Source organism: Orcinus orca, chromosome 3, assembly GCF_937001465.1.
Source record: "Orcinus orca chromosome 3, mOrcOrc1.1, whole genome shotgun sequence".
NCBI classification, from domain to species: Eukaryota; Metazoa; Chordata; class Mammalia; order Artiodactyla; family Delphinidae; genus Orcinus; species Orcinus orca.
In genome coordinates, this window is record NC_064561.1 from 67,499,621 (window position 1) to 67,521,986 (window position 22,366).

Genomic DNA, 22,366 nt, shown 5'->3' on the forward strand with positions numbered 1-22,366 from the left:
TCTCTTTTCGCTTTCTTCTTACTTCCTCTCTCCTAGATTACGCTCACATTTTGATAGATATCTTCTAGTAGTTTCCAGAGAACAGTGTATGAGAGGTAAATTTTGTTGTGACCTTGAGTGTATTAAATTATCTTTATTTTACTCTCAAACTTGATTGTAAGTTTGACTGATTATAGAGTTTTAGGTTGGAAATAATTTTTCTTCAGAATTTAAAAATATTTTGTCCATGAGCTCTAAACCAACGTGTTTGTTAAGAAGTCTAAAGTGAATTTTATTTTATATCTTCTTTTTGAGACCTGTATTTTTAGTTCTTCTTGTAGTATATTGTCATTGTCCCAAACATTTGAAAATTAAACACTGATGTGTCTTTGAGTTTATTTTCATCCATTGTACAGGACAATTGGTAAGCAGTTTCATCTAGGAAACTAATTTCCTCCTGCTCTTAGAAATTTTCTATTTTCTCCAGTTTACCCTATTTTTTTTGCTTTGCTTTGTTTTTATTTCTTTTTTTTCCATTGAGAAAAGGGTTTTAATAAAGTTTTTAATCAATTATATAACTATTTGGAAAAAGATAAAATTAAGATCTATTCCTTACACCATACTGCTTTGTTTTTATTTCTATATTTCTTCTTAGAAACTTTCTTTAGGAGTCTCATTCAGGTGTCTGTTCTTGATTTAGTTTGGGAGACTAAAGAGCTCAGTAATAGTTTTGAGCGTGTTATCAGGGCTTGTCCATTCTGATTATTACTCTAATGTGAACTGGGAGCTCTTGTTGTTGGAGAAACCTCAGTGTCAGTGTGATTAGGTCTTTTCACTTCGACTGGTCAGATTCCCCAACTCTTTAGAAATCTCCTACCCAGGAGAAAAAGGTATGGATTGAAAAGGTAAAGGATTGAATGGCGGAAGTGGAGTGTAGGCCTGCATTATTCAGGATAGGTTAGGTTATGCTTCAGTACTAAACAGTTACTCCAAATCTTAGTGATTTAACACAATGAAGGTTGATTTCTTTCTCGCACTACATGTCCCATACAGTTCAGCATGGGACCCTCCTTATAGCTGTCAGTGAGGGATCCAGGCTTCTGGAGACTCCCATCTCCACAAAGGCTTTCATGATCACTATAGTGGGCAAAGTAAATGTGTTAAACCATGCACTGTCTCCAAAAGCTCCAGCCCAGAAATAATGTATTTCACTTCTCCCATTTTAATGGTGAAATGAAATTACATAGCCACATGTATTTTTTTTTTTTTTTTTTTTTGCGGTACGCGGGCCTCTCACTGTTGTGGCCTCTTCCTTTGTGGAGCACAGGCTCCGCACGCGCAGGCTCAGTGGCCATGGCTCACGGGCCCAGACCCTCCGCGGCATGAGCCACATGTATTTTAAAGAGGAAATAGAATTGAAATTCTACCATGTGTCTGAGGGGAGGAAAACTGAAATATTTGTAATTGGTCCCAGTGACTAAAATAGCATTTTAACAATCAACATTCACTGTTTAGATGGTCACCTATTTCCACTACGCATATTACCCCTGCCCTCAGTTTTGACTGTGGACCCTCTAATATGATGACTCTCTTTTCCTTCAGTCATCAGAAAACAAAACTCCAGACTTACGCTAGGGATGGGAAAGTAGGTTACTCCATAACTGGAGTCAGGGAAAGTGATTTGACCATTAGAGATTTAACTGATTCTCAGGCAATTTTAACACAATTCTCCTTATTTGGCACCCTGTCATCATTTCCAGAGTGTCTAGGGCTGATAGTTCTGATGTCCGACACTTCTGAAAATCCTGCAGTCTAACCATGACTGGTTCTCAGCTTTTCCTACTTCAGGATGGGTGGTTGGTTTATCAGTTCTACTAAGTTATCCATCTGCTTTCCATCTACTAAGATTTTTATCTGCTGTCTTATACCTTATTCTCTCCATCCTTATAGATTTATATTTTTGAAAATATCTCTTCACTTTTGTGTTAGTGCATTTTTAGAGAGAGCCAAATTAAAGGCACATGTCCAATCCACCAATTTATCTCAAAACACCCTTGAATTTTTCAGAGAAATAGACTTGTGTTTAATTGGTCAAATCTATGTGATTTTTATTCTATTTAAGTAATTTATGCTTTTATATTTAAAAATTCCATTTCTTTTATTTTCTTTATTTTTAAAATTGTTTTTCTTGAATCCTGTGTTGTTTGCTTAGCCTATTTGTTCTAATAAATCTTGATTTCTAAGAAATGCATGTAAGTCTCACTATTTTCTCTATTCATTCTTTGGTTCTTACCTTAAATATCACTTATTTAAAAAGCTTACTATATCAGCTAGAATTATGTTCTATATAATTTTAGCCTGAAATAATAGAAAAACCCTAACAACAACTGCTTATACAAAATAGAATTTTATTTTTCTCTCATAAAATAAGGCTAGTGGCTGAAATGCACTGCATGATATCTGGGACCCAGTCCCATTCCATTTTGTTGCTTTACCATCTTCAGGACATGACCTTTACCTCACAGTCCAAGACAGCTGCCTAATATCCAGCTATTACATTGCCATTCAGACCAGCAAATAGGGGAAAGGGAAAGCTGTGCCTTCCTTTTTAAAAGGCTGCTTCTAAGAAGTATTCCATGGCACTTGTGCTCATGTCTCACCAGCCATAACTTAGTTATAAGACCATACCCAGCCACAACAGAAGTTGGAAAGTATAATCTATAGCCCACATATCCACATGGGCAGCTAAAAATGAGAAGTCTGTTAATAATAAATAATGAGAGAACATATATTTGGGTGAAATTAGTAGTCTATGCCATACCCACTCAGATCACAGCTGTAGCCCCCACTACCCACTAGGAGGAGATAGGATCAAATAAATTGCCTGATTGGATTGGTTTTTAGAGGAGCATATGATTGTATTTCTCCATATTGGTGGTGTGTTTTATTTATTTATTTATTTTAAAAATTTATTTATTTTATTTATTTATTTTTGGCTGTGTTGGGTCTTCGTTGCTGTGCGCGGGCTTTCTCTAGTTGCAGTGAGTGGGGACTACTCTTTGTTGCGGTGTGTGGGCTTCTCATCCTGGTGGCTTCTCTTGTTGCAGAGCACAGGCTCTAGGCGTGCAGGCTTCGGTAGTTGCGGCACACAGGCTCAGTAGTTGTGGCTTATGGGCTTAGTTACTCCACGGCATGTGGGATCTTCCCGGACCAGGGCTCAAACCCGTGTCCCCTGCATTGGCAGGCGGATTCTCAAGCACTGCACTACCAGGGAAGTCCTGGTGGTGTGTTTTGCAGCCAAAAAATTCTTGTTCCACTGAAAGTTTAGCCCTCAAAGCAATTAAGTACTAAATTCAATTTCTGGGACAAGATCCTTTGAACCAGTGATGCTTCCCTAGTGTGCTATTGGCACCTGTCATCCATTCCTACTTCTTTTTATTAACTTTAAAAAAATTTAGGGTCTGCAAAGCTTAAAACTCCATTTTACAGACTCCTTTGAATTATTATTCTGGATGTAAATTAGATTTTACCAGTGAGATGCCCTCACATGAGCCTTTGAAGACAGGCAAAGGTCATCTTCATGTTGTCATTGCTGCTGACCAGCAGGTCAGAAAGATGTGAGTGCTTGCAGCCAAGTCAGCATTTCTGTGTCTAGCCATCAGTTTCATGGGGAACTGGAGGCCATTGCGGCAGCCAGACTCTATGTTCCACTGTGTAGTCACCAATTTTGGAGGTGGGAGAGGAGAGGCCGTTGTGGGAGTAGCAGTTTGGGTAGTAGCAGCAGCAGCAGCTTCCTAATTTCTCTATGGCAACAATGGTAGTATGCCTTCAAAACCAGTAGTTCAGTGTTGATTCTCGCTTCTGCTTGTCCATTTCTTCTGCTTTTGTAAGCAACTAATTCCCTCTATAAAATTTCTTTTTTTTCCTTTAGTTAGATGTACGTAGAATGGTTTCTGTTTTTTTGTTTTTGTCTTGAACTCTGAATAATTCAGTTTTATACCTTCACTTGAATTATAAGGAATAGGAGCTTCTCAATTAGAGTTTGTAAAGGAAAAGATGTAAAATATAAACTCATTAAGCAGTTAAGGCACTATTCTCTTAAGCTAACATGTCTTGGTTTAAGAATAGGGAAGAATGAAAAATTATGGGTGCACTCCTGAGAGACTAAGGATGAAAATTTTAATAAATTTAATGTGTATATTTTTACAAAACAGAGCATGGTCTAAAAGTGAGCCATAAACACTTTCTTTCGCCCCTCACAGGCAACATGGTAGATAAAAATTACTTTTAAAATTTAATTATCTGTGGATAAATAAGAAAAGGGCTCAACATCACATACATTTTAAAAGATGATAACTGGCTCACATTGTTTTTTTCTTTTTGGCCACACCACTCAGCATGTGGGATCTCAGTTCCCCCGGCCAGGGATGGAACCCGTGCCCCCTCCAGTGGAAAGATGGAGTCTTAACCGCTGGACCACCAGGGAAGTCCTTGGCTCACATATCCTAAATGATACATAGTTAGGTGAATGAAGCAAGTATCAAATAGTGTAAATAGTATATAAGCATTTTATAAATAAAATATTTTGTTAGTTTTTTTAAAATAAATTAATTTTTTTTATTTTGGCTGTGTTGGGTCTTCGTTGCTGGGTGCGGGCTTTCTCTATTTGCGGTGAGCGGGGGCTATTCTTCATTGCGGTGCACGGGCTTCTCATTGTCATGGCTTCTCTTGTTGCAGAGCACGGGCTCTAGGTGTGCAGGCTTCAGTAGTTGTGGCACGTGGGCTCAGTAGTTGTGGCTTGCAGGCTCTAGAGCTCAGGCTCAGTAGTTGTGGCGCACAGGCTTAGTTGCCCCGTGGCATGTGGGATCTTCCCGGGCCAGGGCTTGAACCTGTGTCCCTTGCATTGGCAGGCGGATTCTTAACCACTGCGCCACCAGGGAAGCCCTTGTTATAGTTTTTAAGTTTATAAAGCCAGACAATAAAATAACAGATTGAAATTTATTCATTAATTTATTCAATACTCATTCATCCATAATTACTTCAGTATGTATTTTTCTAAACACAGTAGAAAAACAGCTCTCTCCATGAGGAGCTTATAATTTAATAGGGAAGGGAGATCATTGATTTGACTGGGCAGAATACCCAATGAATGGAACATTATATTCAATGGATTCAAAGAAAAAATAGCCTAATATGTCATTGAAATTATGGCAAAATTGAATCTTCAAATTGAAAAGACATTAGGCAGAGCTTTTATTTCTGAAACTGATGAAAATTCAGATGCACCTCATGTGCAAAACAATAAAAAGTGATGGACAAGACTTTAAAAATCACTTTAGGGAATTCCCTGGTGGTCCAATGGTTAGGACGCTGCACTTCCACTGCCAGGGGCCTGGGTTGGATCCCTGGTTGGGGAACTAAGATCCCGAAAGCCCCATGGTCCAGCCAAAAAATGAAATAAAATAAAATAAAATAAATCACCTTAAAATATTAAAGAGGTGAAAATAGCCTAATTTTTTTTTTTTTTTTTTTTTGCGGTACGCGGGCCTCTCACTGTTGTGGCCTCTCCCATTGTGGAGCACAGGCTCCACATGCACAGGCTCAGCGGCCATGGCTCACGGGCCCAGCCGCTCCGCGGCATGTGGGATCTTCCCGGACCGGGGCGCGAACCCGTGTCCCCTGCATCGGCAGGCGGACTCTCAACTACTGCACCATCAGGGAAGCCCAATAGCCTAATTTTTGATGGAAGCCTGTAATAGAAGGGTAAACAGTATATCAAAACAACAAAACTTATTATTCTTTCAGGGCATGTGAAAACATTTTCTTTTTTTTTTTTTTTTTTAATTTTCCCTTGGGCTTTGATTTGAAGTGATGTGAGATCAAAGAAATACAAATCAAGTCTCAGGGCCAGCCAGAGGTGCAGCATATTATAATGAAGATCCTCCCCATTTTAAGGGACCCCACAGGGCTACATCCACAATATAAACACAGTGTAAACACCAAAAAAATCTAAACCTGCTCCCTCCCCTCAACTCCAGGGAATTATATAGAAGGCTCCCTGGTGTTAAGTAGAGCAGAAGAAAGAGAAGAGAAAACATGCGGGGGAAATTGTAGCTACCGAATGGGCCTCATGTGTGTTTGTATTTTGAATCTGCATAGGTTGACTTGCAAGAAACCTTAAGCTATAACTTGGTTTGTGATGGTCCCCTATTTATAGTGTTTCTATCCTGGCTAAAACAAATGAAAACCACTTTTGAAAGATGGAACATGCAACCAAGGCTTTGAGGACACCCTACAAATAAATTTTCAGGTGCAGTCAACCATATAATTCACACGAACAAACAGACAACATAAATGAGAAGAATAAGAAACAATACAGCAGAAATAGACCCATACAAACTTCAGATGTGGGAACTATCAGAGTTAAAAACCATTTATACTTACCATATATAAGTAAATAAGTGACATACTTGAAGCTGCACAGAACAGATTGAAAAGGTACACTGAGCTTCAGGGAAGATAATACAGAAGTATCAAACTTAAGACATAACCTGATAAAGATAATGAATTTCAAGGGTAGAAAGCAAGTCATCTACAGATGAAGAAGATAGCCTCAGACTTCTGCTCATCAACATTTAATACCAGAACATAATGGAAATGTCTTCAGGGTTCTGAGGGAAAGATATTATGGCTCAATAATGTTATACCTAGCCGAGATGTTCAAGTACAAAGATAATAATGCAGCAAACAGGAAAGAATTTATAAAACATTGCATTAGCATTCATGAGTGCTTATTTTGAAAAAAACTACTTAAGGATAAAATTCAGTCAATTTATAGATGAACTGAGAAACTGATGAAAGGGTTAATGTAATATTTGGTATCAACAAATCTCTGAAGAAAGTTGACTGAAGAATTTTATACCCAGCTAAATAACACTTCTCAAGCATGTGATAATTCAAGAAATACAGCACCTATAAACTCTTCTCTAAAGGATTACACCTGATGAAATCCAGTAAACCAAGAGATGATGCACTATAAATAATTCAGGTTTGGGGAAGCTGGGATAAAATAACTGAGAGTAAGGATGGCATTATCATTTCCAGTTTGAGCATACCAGTTTATATCAATTCCCCCATGAAACTTCATTTAAACAATAGAGAGCAAAGGTTTAACATAAATGAACCTATGAAGACAAAAAAATAGAAGAGTAAACAGCAGGGGAGAAAAGTCACTAAAATTTTTGGAAGATGCAAAGTATACAGACAATTGGTTATGGACAGATTTTACTTTTTTCTGTTGTCAAATGAGAGTAGAAAGTAGGGGTGCAGGTGGGTAGGATTAATAAGAAAATCAAATCCAACCAAAGTAATGATTCATATTGAGGGTCCAAGGAGAGGCTGAAAACAACAGTGGCTGAAAATCTGTACAAGGACTACATGTATCTGAGAATTCCTTCCCCAGTCACTGAAGCAAGGTGCCCTCCCTTTTCTCTTAGTGGCAGGAAATGGGAGGTACACTATTTGTTGATGTTATATAGACAAGGCTGGACTGAGGGACACTAGCACAACTGAGGGTAGGGCTGAGACCTTATTGAGAAGAGTATTAAAGAAATTCTACATACTGATTAAGACCCCATTTCCAACCAATGAGCTCTCAGAGTGCTGAGTGCCTTCTTTATAATACCTTCCACCACTACTCCCATTCTTACTGAATTCTTCTCTGGAAAACAACATAGGCCCAAGAGAAGAGATTTACAGATATTAACTTTTGGTCCCCAAGCAAAATGTTTTTTCCTATTTAATTATTCTAAGGTGAGATCCACCACTCAACTAGTCCCACCCAAACATGCAGTGCCTAATCAGCTTTTTATTGTCTCATGGAAAAAGAACAAAAACAAAAAACAGACAGCCAAGCAGCATAATACATAAAAAGGAAAGTCTCTAACATGAGAGTGGAGAACAAAGACAGAGAGGATAAAAGTAATACTAAAGAAAAATGAAATGCTAGGATTAGAAGAAAAATTTTAAAAACCTTAAAATTAATTAAAATTAATATCTTCAGAAGTATAAGAAAAGACCAAGCCTCTGTGATACAATAAAAGGCTGCCATTGATTGATAAAGACCTAAGTGTAAGGGCTAAAACTATAAAACCCTTAGAAGAAAACATAGGTGTAAATCTTCATGACTTTGGATTAGGCAATGATGTTTTAGATATGACACCAAAAGCATAATAAGCAACCAAAGGAAAAAATAAATAAATTGGGTTTCATTAAAATAAAAAAATCTTTTGTGCTTCAAAGGATACTATCAATAAATTTAAAAGACAAACCACAGAATAGGAGAAAATATTTGTAAATCATATGTCTAATAAGGGTCTAGTATCCAGAATAAAGAACTACTCCAACTCAACAATAAAAAGACCAAAATCCTGTTTTTAAATGTGCAAAGCATTTGAGTGGATATTTCTCCAAAGAAGATATTCAGATGGTCAATAAGCAAATGAAAAGATGCTCAACATCATTTGCCATCTGGGAAATGCAAACCAAACCACAATGAGATACTACTTCACACCATCTAGGATAGCTATAATCAAAAAGAAAATAACAAGTGTTGGTGAGGAGAAACTGGAATCCTCCTACACTGTCAATGGGAATGTTAAATGGTACAGTTACTTTAGAAAACAGTTTGACATTTCTTAAGAAGTTAAACAGAGTAACTGTATTTATGACCTAGCAATTCTAATTCTGGGTATATGCCCAAGAGGATCAAAAACATACATCCACATAAAAACTTGTACATGAATGTTCACAGCAGCATTATTCATAATAGTGAAAAAGTGGAAACAAACCCAAACGTCCATCAGCTGATAAAATATGGTACATCAATACCACATTAATATTATTTGGCCATAAAAAGGAATGAAGTATTGATACGTGCCACGACACGGATGAACCTTGGAAACATGCTAAGTGAATGAAGACAGACCCAAAAGGCTACATGTTGTATGATTCCATTTATATAAAATGTCCAGAACAGACAAATCCATAGAGACATAAAGTTGATAAGTGGTTGCTGAAGGCTAGAGGGAGGAGAGAAGGGAAAGTAACCACTAATGGGAACCAGGTTTCTTTTCAGGGTGATGAAAATGTTCTGGAATTAGACAGCAGTAATGATTGTACAACTGTTTGAATATGCTAAAAACCACTGAACAGCTTTAAAATGTGACTGTTAGGGTATGTAAATCACATCTCAATTTAAAAATTAAAAGCTAAAAAGCTATAGAAAGAACCTTCAGAGAACAAGAGAGCTTTTTGAGAGGAAAACTATACTAGCAAAAGCTTAAAACTCAATCAGAAGTGTTAAAAAATAGGTTGAGAAAATCTATTAGAATCCAGGGAAATAAAGACAAAAATAGTAAATAGAGAAATGTTAAGAAAAATTAAATATCAACCAAGGAGGTCACTATACAACTAACAAGAGTTACAGAATAAGAAAACAAAGAACACTGAATAGAGGAAATCATTTTTTAAATTACACACACACACACACACACAAATCCCAAATCCTGTCTTAGTCTAAAGAACACATTACACAAGATTGACAAATCTCATTGGGTATTTATCACAGTAAACGACAAAATTCTTACACTATGACACATAATTAAGAAATTCTACAACAATGGAGATAATATATGACCTAATTTCATCTTGAGCGAGGTTTCTCAGCTACAACACTATTGGCATTTGGGGCCATATACTTCTTTGTGGGCAGGGGGCTGTCCAGTGCATTGTAGAATGTTTAGCAGCATCCCTGGCCTCTACCCACCAGATGCCACTAGCACCATCTCCTCCACTTGTGACAATCAAAAACGTTTCCACACATTACCAGATGTTGCTGGGTGGCAAATTTGCCCCCAGTTGAGAACCAGGGATCTAGGAAAAAAATAGGTTTCAGAAAAAATGGGTAATCAGAATGTTGAATATCTCAACATTGGAGATTAGAAGACAATGAAGCAATGCCTTCAAAATACTAGTAGCAAATAATTCCTCACCTATAATTCCACATCCAACAAAATCAACAAATCAACATTTGATTTTATAGCATCCAAAATTTTCAGATGTTCAAGTTCTGAATAAATTTGTCACCAAATATTTTTCAGGAATTTAGGGGGGTAAACCAATAAAGAGGAAGACATAATAAATGCAGAAAATGAAATCAAACACATGAGAGAGAGAAAAGAAATTTCCAGGATGAAGGGTATAGCAAACCCCAAACTGCCAGCTGTGGAGTAGGTCTAGAGAGAAAATAGTGTACAATTGAGCAGGAGTCTGGGTGGCTCCAGAATAGCTCCAAGAAAAAATAATGGAACTGAGAGGTTTTCTTTATGGGCTTAATAATACAATGAGGAGCTTTAGACTTTAGAAAGTATGGGGATAACTTTAAAATATGTACATAGAAAAATTTACACCTATGTTTTCTTCTAAGGGTTTTAAAGTAAAGTGGAAAATGAGGCAATTATTAACTTAAGAGTAAAGAAATAGAAACAAAATCTTAGAGCAATATGAGGTTTGGGTCTAAGTGATATTTACATAGTCATAATTATTTAAACACTATTTAAACAGAATAATGATACAGGTATGAGAGAGGATGGGGTAGAAGAAATGTGCAAGTTTGTGTGTGTGCCCTTTGGAAGTAAATGGATAATATCTAAAACTTAAATTTGAGAAAAAGCATTTTGTAAACATATTATTTAGAAATATGGAGGCAAATATAATGCGGGAAAAAAACAAAAGGTTCAAAAGTTGTTACCTCTGGACAGACTTGAATAAGCTTGAAAAAAGTAGCGTTATTTGACGACTTAAATATTTGAAACATAAAATGTCTAAACAATTATGAAGATTATCCTTTTAAAACACATTGTAAGTGTTATAAACATTGTTAAGGTAACTACATATAACAAAAGTATAAAGTAAGGTGAGGAGAGGAGGAAGTGTAAGAATGTTTATTTGCTCGTCTTTCAGCAGGCAGTTGATTATTGCTAATATCTTAATATGCACCATACTCCTGTTTGTTAACCTTATAGGAAATATTTACTTAAGCTTAACCAAGTTCTGTAGTTTCATATTATTTTTATTATATTTCAGTAAAATCTGATGGTTTTAATTATAAAGAAGCAGTTTCTTACAGATTCGTTTTATAAAATTATTTCCATCCAGCTAGTAACTTATAAGCATCATAGAAATATTTTAGAATGATGATGACATTGATAATTATTCATGAGTGGGAGAATCATGGTGTTAATTCACTTTCTCTTTTGGTCTTATTGAATATGTTTGAATCATGTGACTACATATTATTTTAAAAGAATGAAAATCATTATTTGCATACTAAAAACCATTTATTATGAAAAAGAAATCATAACTCTACCAACATTTTTTCTATTTAACTGGGATTAAGTCCTTTTAAATTATGGCAGACGGTCTAAATAATATCAATTTTGTAAAAGAGAATACTCAGAAAACATCCAGATAAAATATTAGTTCATTTGAGGAAAGACAATAGTGTTTTCAAAACAACACTACAGAAATCCAGCGATATTCGAGGTCACAAAATGTTTTGCATAGGTGAAAATTATTTTTAAACCTAAAAGCCATCATTTACAATAGCCTGACATGCTATGATAATCGTAAAACATAATTCTCTTAGTCATAACAAGATATCAACGAACAAGCTCAAATATCAGGAATCTGAAAACATTTGTGACTTCCGAAAATCTGACCACCAAAAAACTGAGACCATTTCACCATTTAATGTCTCATCTCACATGCAAAATGTGAAGGGCTTAAAAAAAAAAAAAGACAGCAACAATAAAAAACACCTAGAGATTCTGAATGTAAAATACTTCAAACTATAAATATGACAAAACTTACGAATGAGTGAATATGTAAGCTCTATGTGAATGAAAGGGTTGGAAATTAATACATTAGTGAATATGATCATTTATCACGTCTTGTCAAGTGAGATTCTTAACTGAACCCCAAATGGTTTCTAAAGTTCGAGTTTTCCTCGGTGTCCGTACCAACCCCTTCACCCATGATGTTGGGGACAAGAGGTTTCAGACACTTGAACTCCCTGGTCCCGGAGCCTCCCGTCAGACACACCTCGTACTGGTAGCTCTGGGACAGGGTCCCCGTGCCGCTGACGCCCAGTAGGTGGTCCGGAAAGGGGCCCTCGGGCACCGAGCAGCGACCCACCGAGGCCGCCCCGCCCCTCCTGCACAGCCACACCGCGACGAACACCAGCACCGAAAAGAGGAAGAGCGACGACACCGACGCCAAGGCGACCACCAGGTAGACGGTGAGAGGGGCGGCCGGGGCCGCGTCCACCGCTTCCGCTTCAGGGGCCGGCAGGTAGGGCTGCGAGAAGCCGTCCACCAGCAGCACGTGCAGCGTGACGCTGGCCGAGAGCGGCGGCTCGCCGTTGTCCTTGACCAGCACCAGCAGCCTGTGCTTGGCCGCGTCGCGCTCGCTCAGCAGCCGGGCCGTGCGCACCTCGCCGTTGTGCGCCCACACGCCGAACAGCCCGGGCTCCGTGGCCTTGAGCAGCTGGTACGACAGCCAGGCGTTCTGGCCCGAGTCGCCGTCCACCGCCACCACCTTGGTCACCAGGTAGCCCGCCTCGGCCGCCCTGGGCACCAGCTCGGTGCAGGGCGCCGAGGCGTTCTGCAGCGGGTACAGCACGAAGGGCGCGTTGTCGTTGTCGTCCGCCACGAGCACGCGCACCAGCGCCTGGCTGCTGAGCGCGGGCGAGCCGCGGTCGGCGGCGCCCACGCGGAACTCGAACGCCCGCAGGGCCTCGTAGTCCAGGGACCTCAGGGCGAACAGGTGGCCGTTGTCCGGGTTGATGGACACCAGGGAGGCCAGGGGCACGTGCGCGTCGAGGGGCGGCAGCAGCGAGTAGGTGACCTGGGCGTTGGCGCCCGCGTCTCTGTCTGTGGCGCGGACGCTGCCGATGTGCAGGGCGGGGCTGTTGTTCTCGCGGACGGACAGGGTGTAGGAGGTCTGGGTGAAGGCGGGGGCGTTGTCGTTGACGTCGGACACCAGCACGGTTATGTTGTGCTCGGTTTTCAGCCTGGGGGTTCCCATGTCAGTGACGGTGATGGTGATGTTGTACTCGGCTCTGCTCTCTCTGTCCAGCGCTCCTTCTGTTACCAAGGTGTAGAAATTTTCTACAGAAATTTTCAGAAGGAATGGGAGATGGTCTTGGATGTAACACATCATTTTGCCATTGTCCCCGGCGTCTGGATCTGAAATTCCGAAAATAGCGACCACAGTGTCAGGGGTGTTTTCTGGGATATCATTCATGAGTAATGACATGGTCAATTCAGGGGCGTTATCGTTTACATCCGTCACTTCTATGGCTACAGTGCATTTTCCTGAAAGACCCCCACCGTCTGAGGCCTCAATTTCCATACGGTAAGATCGAATTTCCTCAAAATCCAACATTTTTTTCAATCGAATATCCCCCGTTACTGTGTTGATTTCAAAGGCCTGAATGACTTGATTTGATGATTGGAAAAATGAGTAGGAGAGCTCTCCGTGGGTCCCAGCATCCAAATCTCTGGCAGAGACAGTGATGACAAGGGAGCCTATAGGGCTGTTCTCTGGGACCTGCACCTCGTGGAGCTGCTGAGCAAATTCAGGGGCGTTGTCATTTATGTCCAGGACCATGATGAGAACCTGGGAAGTCCCAGTCTTTGGCGGTGACCCACCATCCAGCGCCGTGAGGGTTAACCTGAGCTCTGGCTGCTCCTCACGGTCCAGCTCTTTGGCCAGCACCAGCTCCGGGTATTTCCTGCCGTCGCTGCGATTTCGAGTGAAAAGGTGGAAATGGAAGTTGGTGCTAATTGTGTAGTTCTGAACTGTGTTACTGCCCACATCTAAATCTTGAGCTATTTTCAAAGGAAATGCGGTTCCTGTATGGCTACTTTCTGAGATTTTCAGTAGGATTTCATTTTCCAGGAACTCAGGGGCATGGTCATTTACGTCTTGGAGCTGTAATTCACCTTGAATAAACTGCACCGGGTTTTTCAGTAACACCTGGAAATGCAGTATACATGGATCCATGTCACCGCACAACTCTTCCCGGTCCAGTTTTTCTTTTAGGAGCAAATTCCCACTCTTGTGCTCGACCTGCAAATGCTGTTTATTCCCTTTGGAAAGAATCCGGGCGCCCCGCGAGGCCAGCTCTCCTAAGCCCAACCCCAGATCTTTTGCTAGGTTGGCCACAAATGAGCCGCTGTGTCTCTCTTCTAGAACGGAATACTTAATGACCGCACCACCCACCTCCCACAATAGTAATAGAATAATAATGGCAGTCACTTGCCTTTTTTGCGTCGCTTTGGGTAGCGGCGTCTCCATGGTTCCTCCGGGTCTAAAAGATGCAGTATTTAATCACAAAATAATTGTTTTGCAGCCAACTCTGCTATCTTGGTTCAGTAATCTTGAGTTAGCTCTTAACGTTGACAGGGGGATAGCTGCCTCTCTGAAATCTTCTTTACCCATCAGCGTGAATGTTTCCTTTGTGAGCTGCCAGAAACGGATCGGTTTTTATGGAGTCTGGGAGCATGCAGCGACAGTTTTTCACTCTCTTAACCTGCAGCGCCACCAAGCGTTCTGCTTCACAACTTCAGGTAGTCTTTATTTCAAAGAGTAACGTAATAGTAGCTAAACTGCATTGAACACCTTTTGGGTCATAGAGTGTTATAAACTCCTTTCCCCCTCACCTGTGATGCAGTTTTGTTCAAGTATCTAACAACAGTTGTGAGAGCAAAGTAATACCTATTTATCTATATATTCATCTTCTCTATAAAGGTACAAGTTCAGTAGACAAAACTGGGCTCAAGATAATTTTATTTATTTATTTAATAAGTATTTCTCTGTGCAGGAATTTTTCTAGCTTCTCAGGATAAAGCGGTAAATTAAACACAAAAATTCTTGCTCTCAGGAGCTTACATTCTATTACAAAAATACGAATTTGTTCTATCGTGTTAGAAGTTATAAAATTTTAAATCCAGTTTCTACTCCCAGTCAAATTGCAGTGTGCCTGTAACTTCTGAAAAATGTGATTTCTTTTCAGTCTCTGTATACATAACCTTGGGGAATTTTTTTTCCTTCATAAACTCATTGTGCGCATAGCTCACTAAAGTTGAGAAGAAATGCCCATTTGTTTTATTGGAAATCAGTAAGTTCTGAATTCAGGCAATGTCTTTCTGCAAACATGAAGAAGGCAATAAAGCCAATGAAGTCAAACATATACTTTCTAGGGAAGGGTTTTGACCTGTCAGCATTGGACAGGGCCCATCCCAGTGTACACCCTCTGGAACTGTGCAGATGGGGTTACTGAAAAAATCCACTGCAACAAGTAAAGCCATGTGGTTGGAGTAAGAAGCAGTTCCCCCAAAGAAGAATGAAGGAGGAGAGGGGAAATATCTGGTAATACAAAACAGTAAGGGTTCCCTACACTCATTGAATTGATCAGTAATCATCCCTGACAAAAGAGCCATGATAGTTCATTTATTTGGACACAGAACACAGCTAAATATAATTTAGTTAAGCCCAGTTCCATTTTAATTAAGGATAAAAAGAAAATATTCACTCAATTGTCACTGCCAGACTTTGATGGGACCTTGTAAAGAGGGATATTTCATAAAATACTACAAATATAACCAACAAAAATAAAATCAAATATGGGTTAAACTGTGAAAGTAAATGATTTTGTGGTTAATAAAGATAAATGGTGCATACACAGGGCTGGAAGGGAAAATCTGACATAAGCTAGTAACCTGCTGCTCATAACTTACTTAGGGCTTGGCAGGTATCACACATATAGAAGGAGGAGGAGTTTGAAAAGTATAATTTGGATTTTACCAAAAATACCTCTGAACTTGCAAACTGTTAGACAAAGACAAGGAGATAAAATGTACTCTCAAGCACTTTATATTCTGTAATAGAGATTAGGGTGAACAAGGATGTTTTCTGTTTAGAAGGAAAGTTAAAACAGTGATATTTAATAATTTCACTTATTGGCAAGGATACTATATTGTAAAGAGAATATTAGTATTACTAATTCCTTGAAAGTTATTTTTTTAAATTCACTATTGGTATGTTAATAACATTTAGCAAATATTTATTAAGCATTTATAATTGGCTTGGTGTTGTTTTAAAAGGGCCAGCATATTCTTATATGAAGCTCACAAACTAATTTAATGTGTTGATAATTTTGTTAAGTCTATATTCATAGAAAATATGTATTGGCTATTGTGGTATACTGAAATACACATAAATATGAATGGCTATTTTAGCATTTAGTCATCTTTAGCGTTTATCTTTAGTTTTCCACACTTTAGTTACCCTAAACTTATACTGGGAATACAAAACAGTAAGTGTTCCCTACACTTATTGAATTGATTGGTAATCATCCCTGACAAAAGAGCCATGATAGTTCACTTATTTGGACACAGAACACAGCTAAATATAATTTAGTTAAGCCCAGTTCCATTTTAAATAATATCAAATACATTCAATAATATCACATTAAAATTTTAAATATTTGATTAAATAATATTAAATACATTAAAACTTTTTCCCTACATAGCAGTAGTGATGACAATTGTCACCACTACTTAGAAATACAATCTTAAGGACTTTGGAATATAATTTTTGTAAAAAGGATAGATTATTCAATTAAAAATTGTTTAAATAATGCAAATAAAAATTTACTTTTGTTCAAATTTTCAAATATACTTGAGTGAGAGTAATTTTTAAAAACTACTAACGATAATATAGGGAAAATACTGTGCATACCCAGTACCTGATTTTTTAAAATTTCACCCTAAGGAACAGTAATAAAATAATCAGGAAAACGGACCGTCAGTATTATGCATTAGTAACATGTAGGTTTAACTTAAAAGAGATTTCTAACTTATTAAGTAGGGTTTAATAGAATAATCCGATACTTAACTGAACAGGAAACTATTCCGAACGGTGGGGTTTTCCTCCATTTCCCTCCTAGTGCCCTGGGGAGGGAAGTTAGGGTGAATAGGTTTCAGAAACTTGAACTCGCTGGTCCCAGGGCCTCCCGTCAGACACACCTCGTACTGGTAGCTCTGGGACAGGGTCCCCGTGCCGCTGACGTCCACCAGGTGGCCCGGAAAGTGGCCCTCGGGCACCGAGCAGCGACCCACCGAGGCCGCCCCGCCCCTCCTGCACAGCCACACCGCGACGAACACCAGCACCGAAAAGAGGAAGAGCGACGACACCGACGCCAAGGCCACCACCAGGTAGACGGTGAGCGGGGCGGCCGGGGCCGCGTCCGCCGCTTCCGCTTCAGGGGCCGGCAGGTAGGGCTGCGAGAAGCCGTCCACCAGCAGCACGTGCAGCGTGACGCTGGCCGAGAGCGGCGGCTCGCCGTTGTCCTTGACCAGCACCAGCAGCCTGTGCTTGGCCGCGTCGCGCTCGCTCAGCAGCCGGGCCGTGCGCACCTCGCCGTTGTGCGCCCACACGCCGAACAGGCCGGGCTCCGTGGCCTTGAGCAGCTGGTACGACAGCCAGGCGTTCTGGCCCGAGTCGCCGTCCACCGCCACCACCTTGGTCACCAGGTAGCCCGCCTCGGCCGCCCTGGGCACCAGCTCGGTGCAGGGCGCCGAGGCGTTCTGCAGCGGGTACAGCACGAAGGGCGCGTTGTCGTTGTCGTCCGCTACGAGCACGCGCACCAGCGCCTGGCTGCTGAGCGCGGGCGAGCCGCGGTCGGCGGCGCTCACGCGGAACTCGAAGGCACGCAGGGCCTCGTAGTCCAGGGACCTCAGGGCGAACAGGTGGCCGTTGTCCGGGTTGATGGACACCAGGGAGGCCAGGGGCACGTGCGCGTCGAGGGGCGGCAGCAGCGAGTAAGTGACCTGGGCGTTGGCGCCCGCGTCTCTGTCTGTGGCGCGGACGCTGCCGATGTGCAGGGCGGGGCTGTTGTTCTCGCGGACGGACAGGGTGTAGGAGGTCTGGGTGAAGGCGGGGGCGTTGTCGTTGACGTCGGACACCAGCACGGTTATGTTGTGCTCGGTTTTCAGCCTGGGGGTTCCCATGTCAGTGACGGTGATGGTGATGTTGTACTCGGCTCTGCTCTCTCTGTCCAGCGCTCCTTCTGTTACCAAGGTGTAGAAATTTTCAACGGATGTTCTTAGAAGAAAGGGGAGATTGTCATCTATAGAACAAGTAACCTGTTGGTTATGTCCAGAATCTGCATCCGATACGCTGAAAACTGCCACTATGATCTCAGGCAGGTTTTCAGGGATGGGGTTGGTAAGTGACGACATAGTCAGTTCGGGAGCATTGTCATTCACGTCCAGGACCTTGATGACTAAACTGCATTTTCCTGATAGTCCCCCACCATCTGTGGCCTCAACATCCACCTGATATGATTGAAATTCCTCAAAATCCAATGTCTTTCTCAGTCGAATTTCTCCCGTATTTGCGTTTATTTCGAAGGGTTGGTTAACATCATCGACTTGAAATAGGGCATAAGATACCTGCCCAAAGGATCCTGCGTCTAAATCTCTCGCTGAGACGGTGAGAACCAGAGAGCCCACGGAGCTATTTTCAGGGACTTGGGCCTCATAGAATTCCTGAGCAAACTCGGGGGCGTTGTCATTGCTGTCCAAGACCACGATCTGAATTTTTGTGGTCCCAGACCGGGGCGGAGACCCGCCATCCAGCGCTGTGAGGATTAGCCTGAGCTCGGGCTGCTCCTCACGGTCCAACGCCTTGTCCAGTACCAGCTCTGGGGACTTCCTGCCGTCCTTGCGGTTCCGAGTGAGAACGTGGAAGTGAGGATTGGAGCTGATTTTGTAGCTCTGAAGGCTGTTGCTACCAGCGTCTAAATCCTGTGCCATTTTCAAAGGAAATACCTTTCCTGGCATAGTAATTTCTGATATTTTTAGTAGCATTTCTCTAGCGGGGAACTCTGGGGCGTGGTCATTTATATCTCTAATTAGCAAGGCAGCCTGAAAAAACTGCAAGGGATTTTCCAGTAACACTTGGAAGGGTAGCACACAGGGCTCAGTAGAGCCGCAAAGCTCCTCCCGGTCCAGTTTTTCATTTAGCAGCAAATCATAGGTCTCTGGATCAAACTGCAAATACTGCCTATTCCCTTTAAAAACAACTCGGGCGGCCCGGGCAGCGAGCTCTCCCATTGTGAGTCCCAGGTCCTTTGTCAGGTTGGCCACAAATGTGCCACTTTCTGTCTCCTCCAGTATAGAGTACTGAATCGATTCTGAACCTGCCTCCCACAAAAGAATCAATATAATAAAGATCACCACTTGCCTTTTCTTATGATGTACTTTTGTTTGCACCATCTCCATTGTTATGTCTGGTTCCAGAGGAAAAATCCTTTTCCAATCCCAATCACCACGTCCGCCGTTGACCCTCCAAAATGTCTGCTATAAAATTTCAAATTCGTTCTTATAATTTGTCTGGTGGCGTCCACTCCCCGAACACTTCTATCTTAGCTTTAGCTGTGTGTTCTGTATTTTTTTCTTGGGTTTCTCCGTGAAATGGAGTCCACTGAATGCAGAGCTTTTATCCACTCTCTTAGCCTGCACTGCCACCATGCGTTCAAATTAATAACTTCGTGGGGTGCTGCAGGTCAACACCACATCCAAAATCTGAGCATTAAAAGGTTTTTTTAAAAGTCAGTGTTTCTCAAACTGTAGTGTGTGAAACACATGCATAAAGACTTACCTGGGAGTCTCGGGGTGTTTTTTCAAAGTCAATTCCTGAGCTCCCCTCTAGAACTTGAATCAAATTCTCTGGCAGTACTAACAGAAATTTGCACTTCAGTCTTACTTCTTAAGTGATTCTGATGCGAACTAACACATTTAAGAATCATTCCCTCAGGTAATGTAAACTTCCTATAACCAACTTTTATTCATTGGCAGTGCAGTTTATCTCTGAGGAGCAGTGTAATTTCTGAATCCAAGTATACTATTTAATTGTCCCATCAACAAACTATACAAAATGTAAAAGTTGGTTAGCAAGACCAATCTTAAAATACACAATCATTCTCTAAATTATATGGCTAATAATATGATATGAACAACATACTTACTTTGTTTTGTGGGCACACCTGCACAGTACAGGGAACAATTAGGCTATTAGGAAAATTGAGGCCAAGAAATACTTATGATAGAAGTATCTAATCAAATTAAAGTATTTAAAAGAGGGACTAGGAGCAATCAGGTATCTGTCATAAGTAAGCATTTTAGGATTCCCTTCATTTTTGTATGGGTAGAAATGGTCATGATTTTATTAGTGGTCTTCATTTTATTGTAACTTTTGGGTTAAATTTCCCTGCTATATTAAGTAATTAATCAAGGTCCAAATATATTGCCCTGTTGTAAGAGCATATGCAATGCAGAAAACAAACATTCAAGAATCACCTCTACCAGTCTCTCACAACAAGGATGACACTAGGTCCTATAAATATAGACCAAATAAGGTAGTGTGAAACGTGAATTATATTTGAGTGGATACCCTGGAATTCAATGATGGTTCATCATGGCTATATTCATTCACAGCTCACCAATTTCTGCAGAGATAAATTGGAAAATGTATCTCTAAACTTCCTGAGAATACATTAAATGGGTCAGTGCATATCTGAGTACACAAAATACACCAAACATAATTCATTTAAGAATGATTTCATATTTATTGAGAGGTGAAATCAATCGAGTTCAAGCAAAATTCACTTCAGGTAAGGAGTGAATATGGAGGATTAAAAATGATATTTTTCAAAATACTTCAACTCTAGCTAAAATAAATAAAGGTAAATAAATCTAAACTCTGAACAGATGAAGTCATTTTGTAGTTGAAAAGCACCTCTATCTACCCAGAAGGATAAAATTAAGATCATTTTGTTTCACTTGATAAATGTTACTGAGAACAGACTTCCTTGAGGGTCTGAATAACAAAATACACTGATGGAGTAAAACCAACAATCATAAACATCTTGGATGGGTTTAGTTTCTTCTCTGAAACAAAATTATTTCTAGCTCGATCCTAAATGCTTCCTCCTTTCAGTGGGCAGTCTGAGTTCTGATTCCAACTTAATGGCATCGCTGGCATCCACAGTGTCCTTTATTCACTCTCTTTGCCTGCAGGCATCCTCAAATACAGCTTATTAAATTATTTTTTCATTTTAAAGCAAATCTTCATTATTAGTACAGTATGTGTAAAAAATCAAGTTAGATCATTGAAGTGTCTGTGAGAGCATTACCTGTTAGAGAGAAAGAAGGTAGTATCTTTTTGTTATCTTCTTTGGTTTCCTCTTTTTTTAAAAAATTTATTTATTTTTGGCTGCGTTGGATCTTCGTTGCTGCATGCGGGCTTTCTCTAGTTGTGGCAAGCGGGGGCTACTCTTCGTTGCCATGCGTGAGCTTCTCATTGCGGTGGCTTCTCTTGTTGCAGAGCACGGGCTCTAGGCGCGGGGTCTTCAGTAGTTGTGGCTCGTGGGCTCTAGAGCGCAGGTTCAATAATTGTGGTGCACAGGCTTAGTTGCTCTGAGGCATGTGGGATCTTCCTGGACCAGGGCTCGAACCCATGTGCCCTGCATTGGCAGGTGGATTCTTAACCACTGTGCCACCAGGGAAGCCCCTCTTTTTTAAAAAAAAAACTTTTTTTTTTTTGGCTACATTGGGTCTTTGTTGCTGTGCACGGGCTTTCTCTAGTTGTCGCGAGCAGGGGCTACTCTTCATTGCGGTGCGCCAGCTTCTCATTGCAGTGGCTTCTCTTGTTGCAGAGCACGGGCTGTCAGGCCTGCGGGCTTCAGTAGTTGTGGCACGAGGGCTCAGTAGTTGTGGCTCACGGGCTCTAGAGTGCAAGCTCAGTATCTGTGGCGCACAGGCTTTGTTGCTCCGCGGCATGTGGGATCTTCCCAGACCAGGGCTTGAACCCATGTCCCCTGCATTGGCAGGCGGATTCTTAACCACTGCACCACCAGGGAAGCCCCAAGAAGATAGTATCTTAATGTAACCCCAAAAGATATCAGTTGGGTATGTGAAGAAACTGCCTTTTTGGAAAGTGGATTACATTAGATTCCATCAGGAAAATGCTTCTCAGTTGCTTTGATTTGATCGGCTAGAGTTGAATTGACTTTGCTTTTACAAACGTCTCACAAGGAATAATTCATTTCAAGTCTTTATTATGGAAAAAGTTCAACATATACAAAGTAAACAGCATAAACTTGCATGTACACATCACCCAGCTTCACAACATTCTGTCTTGTTTCATCTGTACTTTTTCCTCCACTTTATGCCTCCCACTCAGTGTTTTTTTTTGT

The 22,366-nt window shown here is 40.8% G+C and overlaps 8 protein-coding genes and 1 long non-coding RNA gene across 11 annotated transcripts in view; 3 read left to right on the forward strand and 6 right to left on the reverse strand.

The window, feature by feature from the left end:
- LOC117196771 (uncharacterized) overlaps nucleotides 1-22,366 on the reverse strand; it is a 190,218-nt gene that overhangs the window by 101,627 nt on the left and 66,225 nt on the right. The gene's annotated exons all lie outside the window — the stretch shown is intronic.
- The window catches only part of LOC101286646 (transcription initiation factor TFIID subunit 7), a 209,203-nt gene that overhangs the window by 88,658 nt on the left and 98,179 nt on the right, over nucleotides 1-22,366 (forward strand). The window lies entirely within an intron of this gene.
- Nucleotides 1-22,366, forward strand: part of LOC101284110 (transcription initiation factor TFIID subunit 7) — a 179,059-nt gene that overhangs the window by 88,658 nt on the left and 68,035 nt on the right. The window lies entirely within an intron of this gene.
- Nucleotides 1-22,366, forward strand: part of LOC125964116 (transcription initiation factor TFIID subunit 7) — a 178,927-nt gene that overhangs the window by 88,526 nt on the left and 68,035 nt on the right. The gene's annotated exons all lie outside the window — the stretch shown is intronic.
- LOC101284350 (protocadherin beta-2) overlaps nucleotides 1-22,366 on the reverse strand; it is a 116,532-nt gene that overhangs the window by 48,019 nt on the left and 46,147 nt on the right. The window lies entirely within an intron of this gene.
- LOC101280781 (protocadherin beta-4) overlaps nucleotides 1-22,366 on the reverse strand; it is an 80,906-nt gene that overhangs the window by 30,131 nt on the left and 28,409 nt on the right. The window lies entirely within an intron of this gene.
- Nucleotides 1-22,366, reverse strand: part of LOC101285117 (protocadherin beta-3) — a 78,186-nt gene that overhangs the window by 14,220 nt on the left and 41,600 nt on the right. The gene's annotated exons all lie outside the window — the stretch shown is intronic.
- Nucleotides 11,120-14,407, reverse strand: LOC101285882 (protocadherin beta-17-like). Its single transcript, XM_033406609.2, has one exon. It carries the CDS (start codon nucleotides 14,398-14,400, stop codon nucleotides 12,007-12,009), a length of 2,394 nt encoding a protein of 797 aa, XP_033262500.2. The 5' UTR covers nucleotides 14,401-14,407; the 3' UTR covers nucleotides 11,120-12,006.
- Nucleotides 16,998-19,564, reverse strand: LOC101280518 (protocadherin beta-6). Its single transcript, XM_049708683.1, has one exon. It carries the CDS (start codon nucleotides 19,389-19,391, stop codon nucleotides 16,998-17,000), a length of 2,394 nt encoding a protein of 797 aa, XP_049564640.1. The 5' UTR covers nucleotides 19,392-19,564.

Excerpts from the sequence above, each read along its gene's own strand:
- LOC101285882 (XM_033406609.2), bottom strand. The coding sequence starts at position 14,400 with ATGGAGACGCCGCTACCCAAAGCGACGCAAAAAAGGCAAGTGACTGCC.
- LOC101280518 (XM_049708683.1), bottom strand. The coding sequence starts at position 19,391 with ATGGAGATGGTGCAAACAAAAGTACATCATAAGAAAAGGCAAGTGGTG.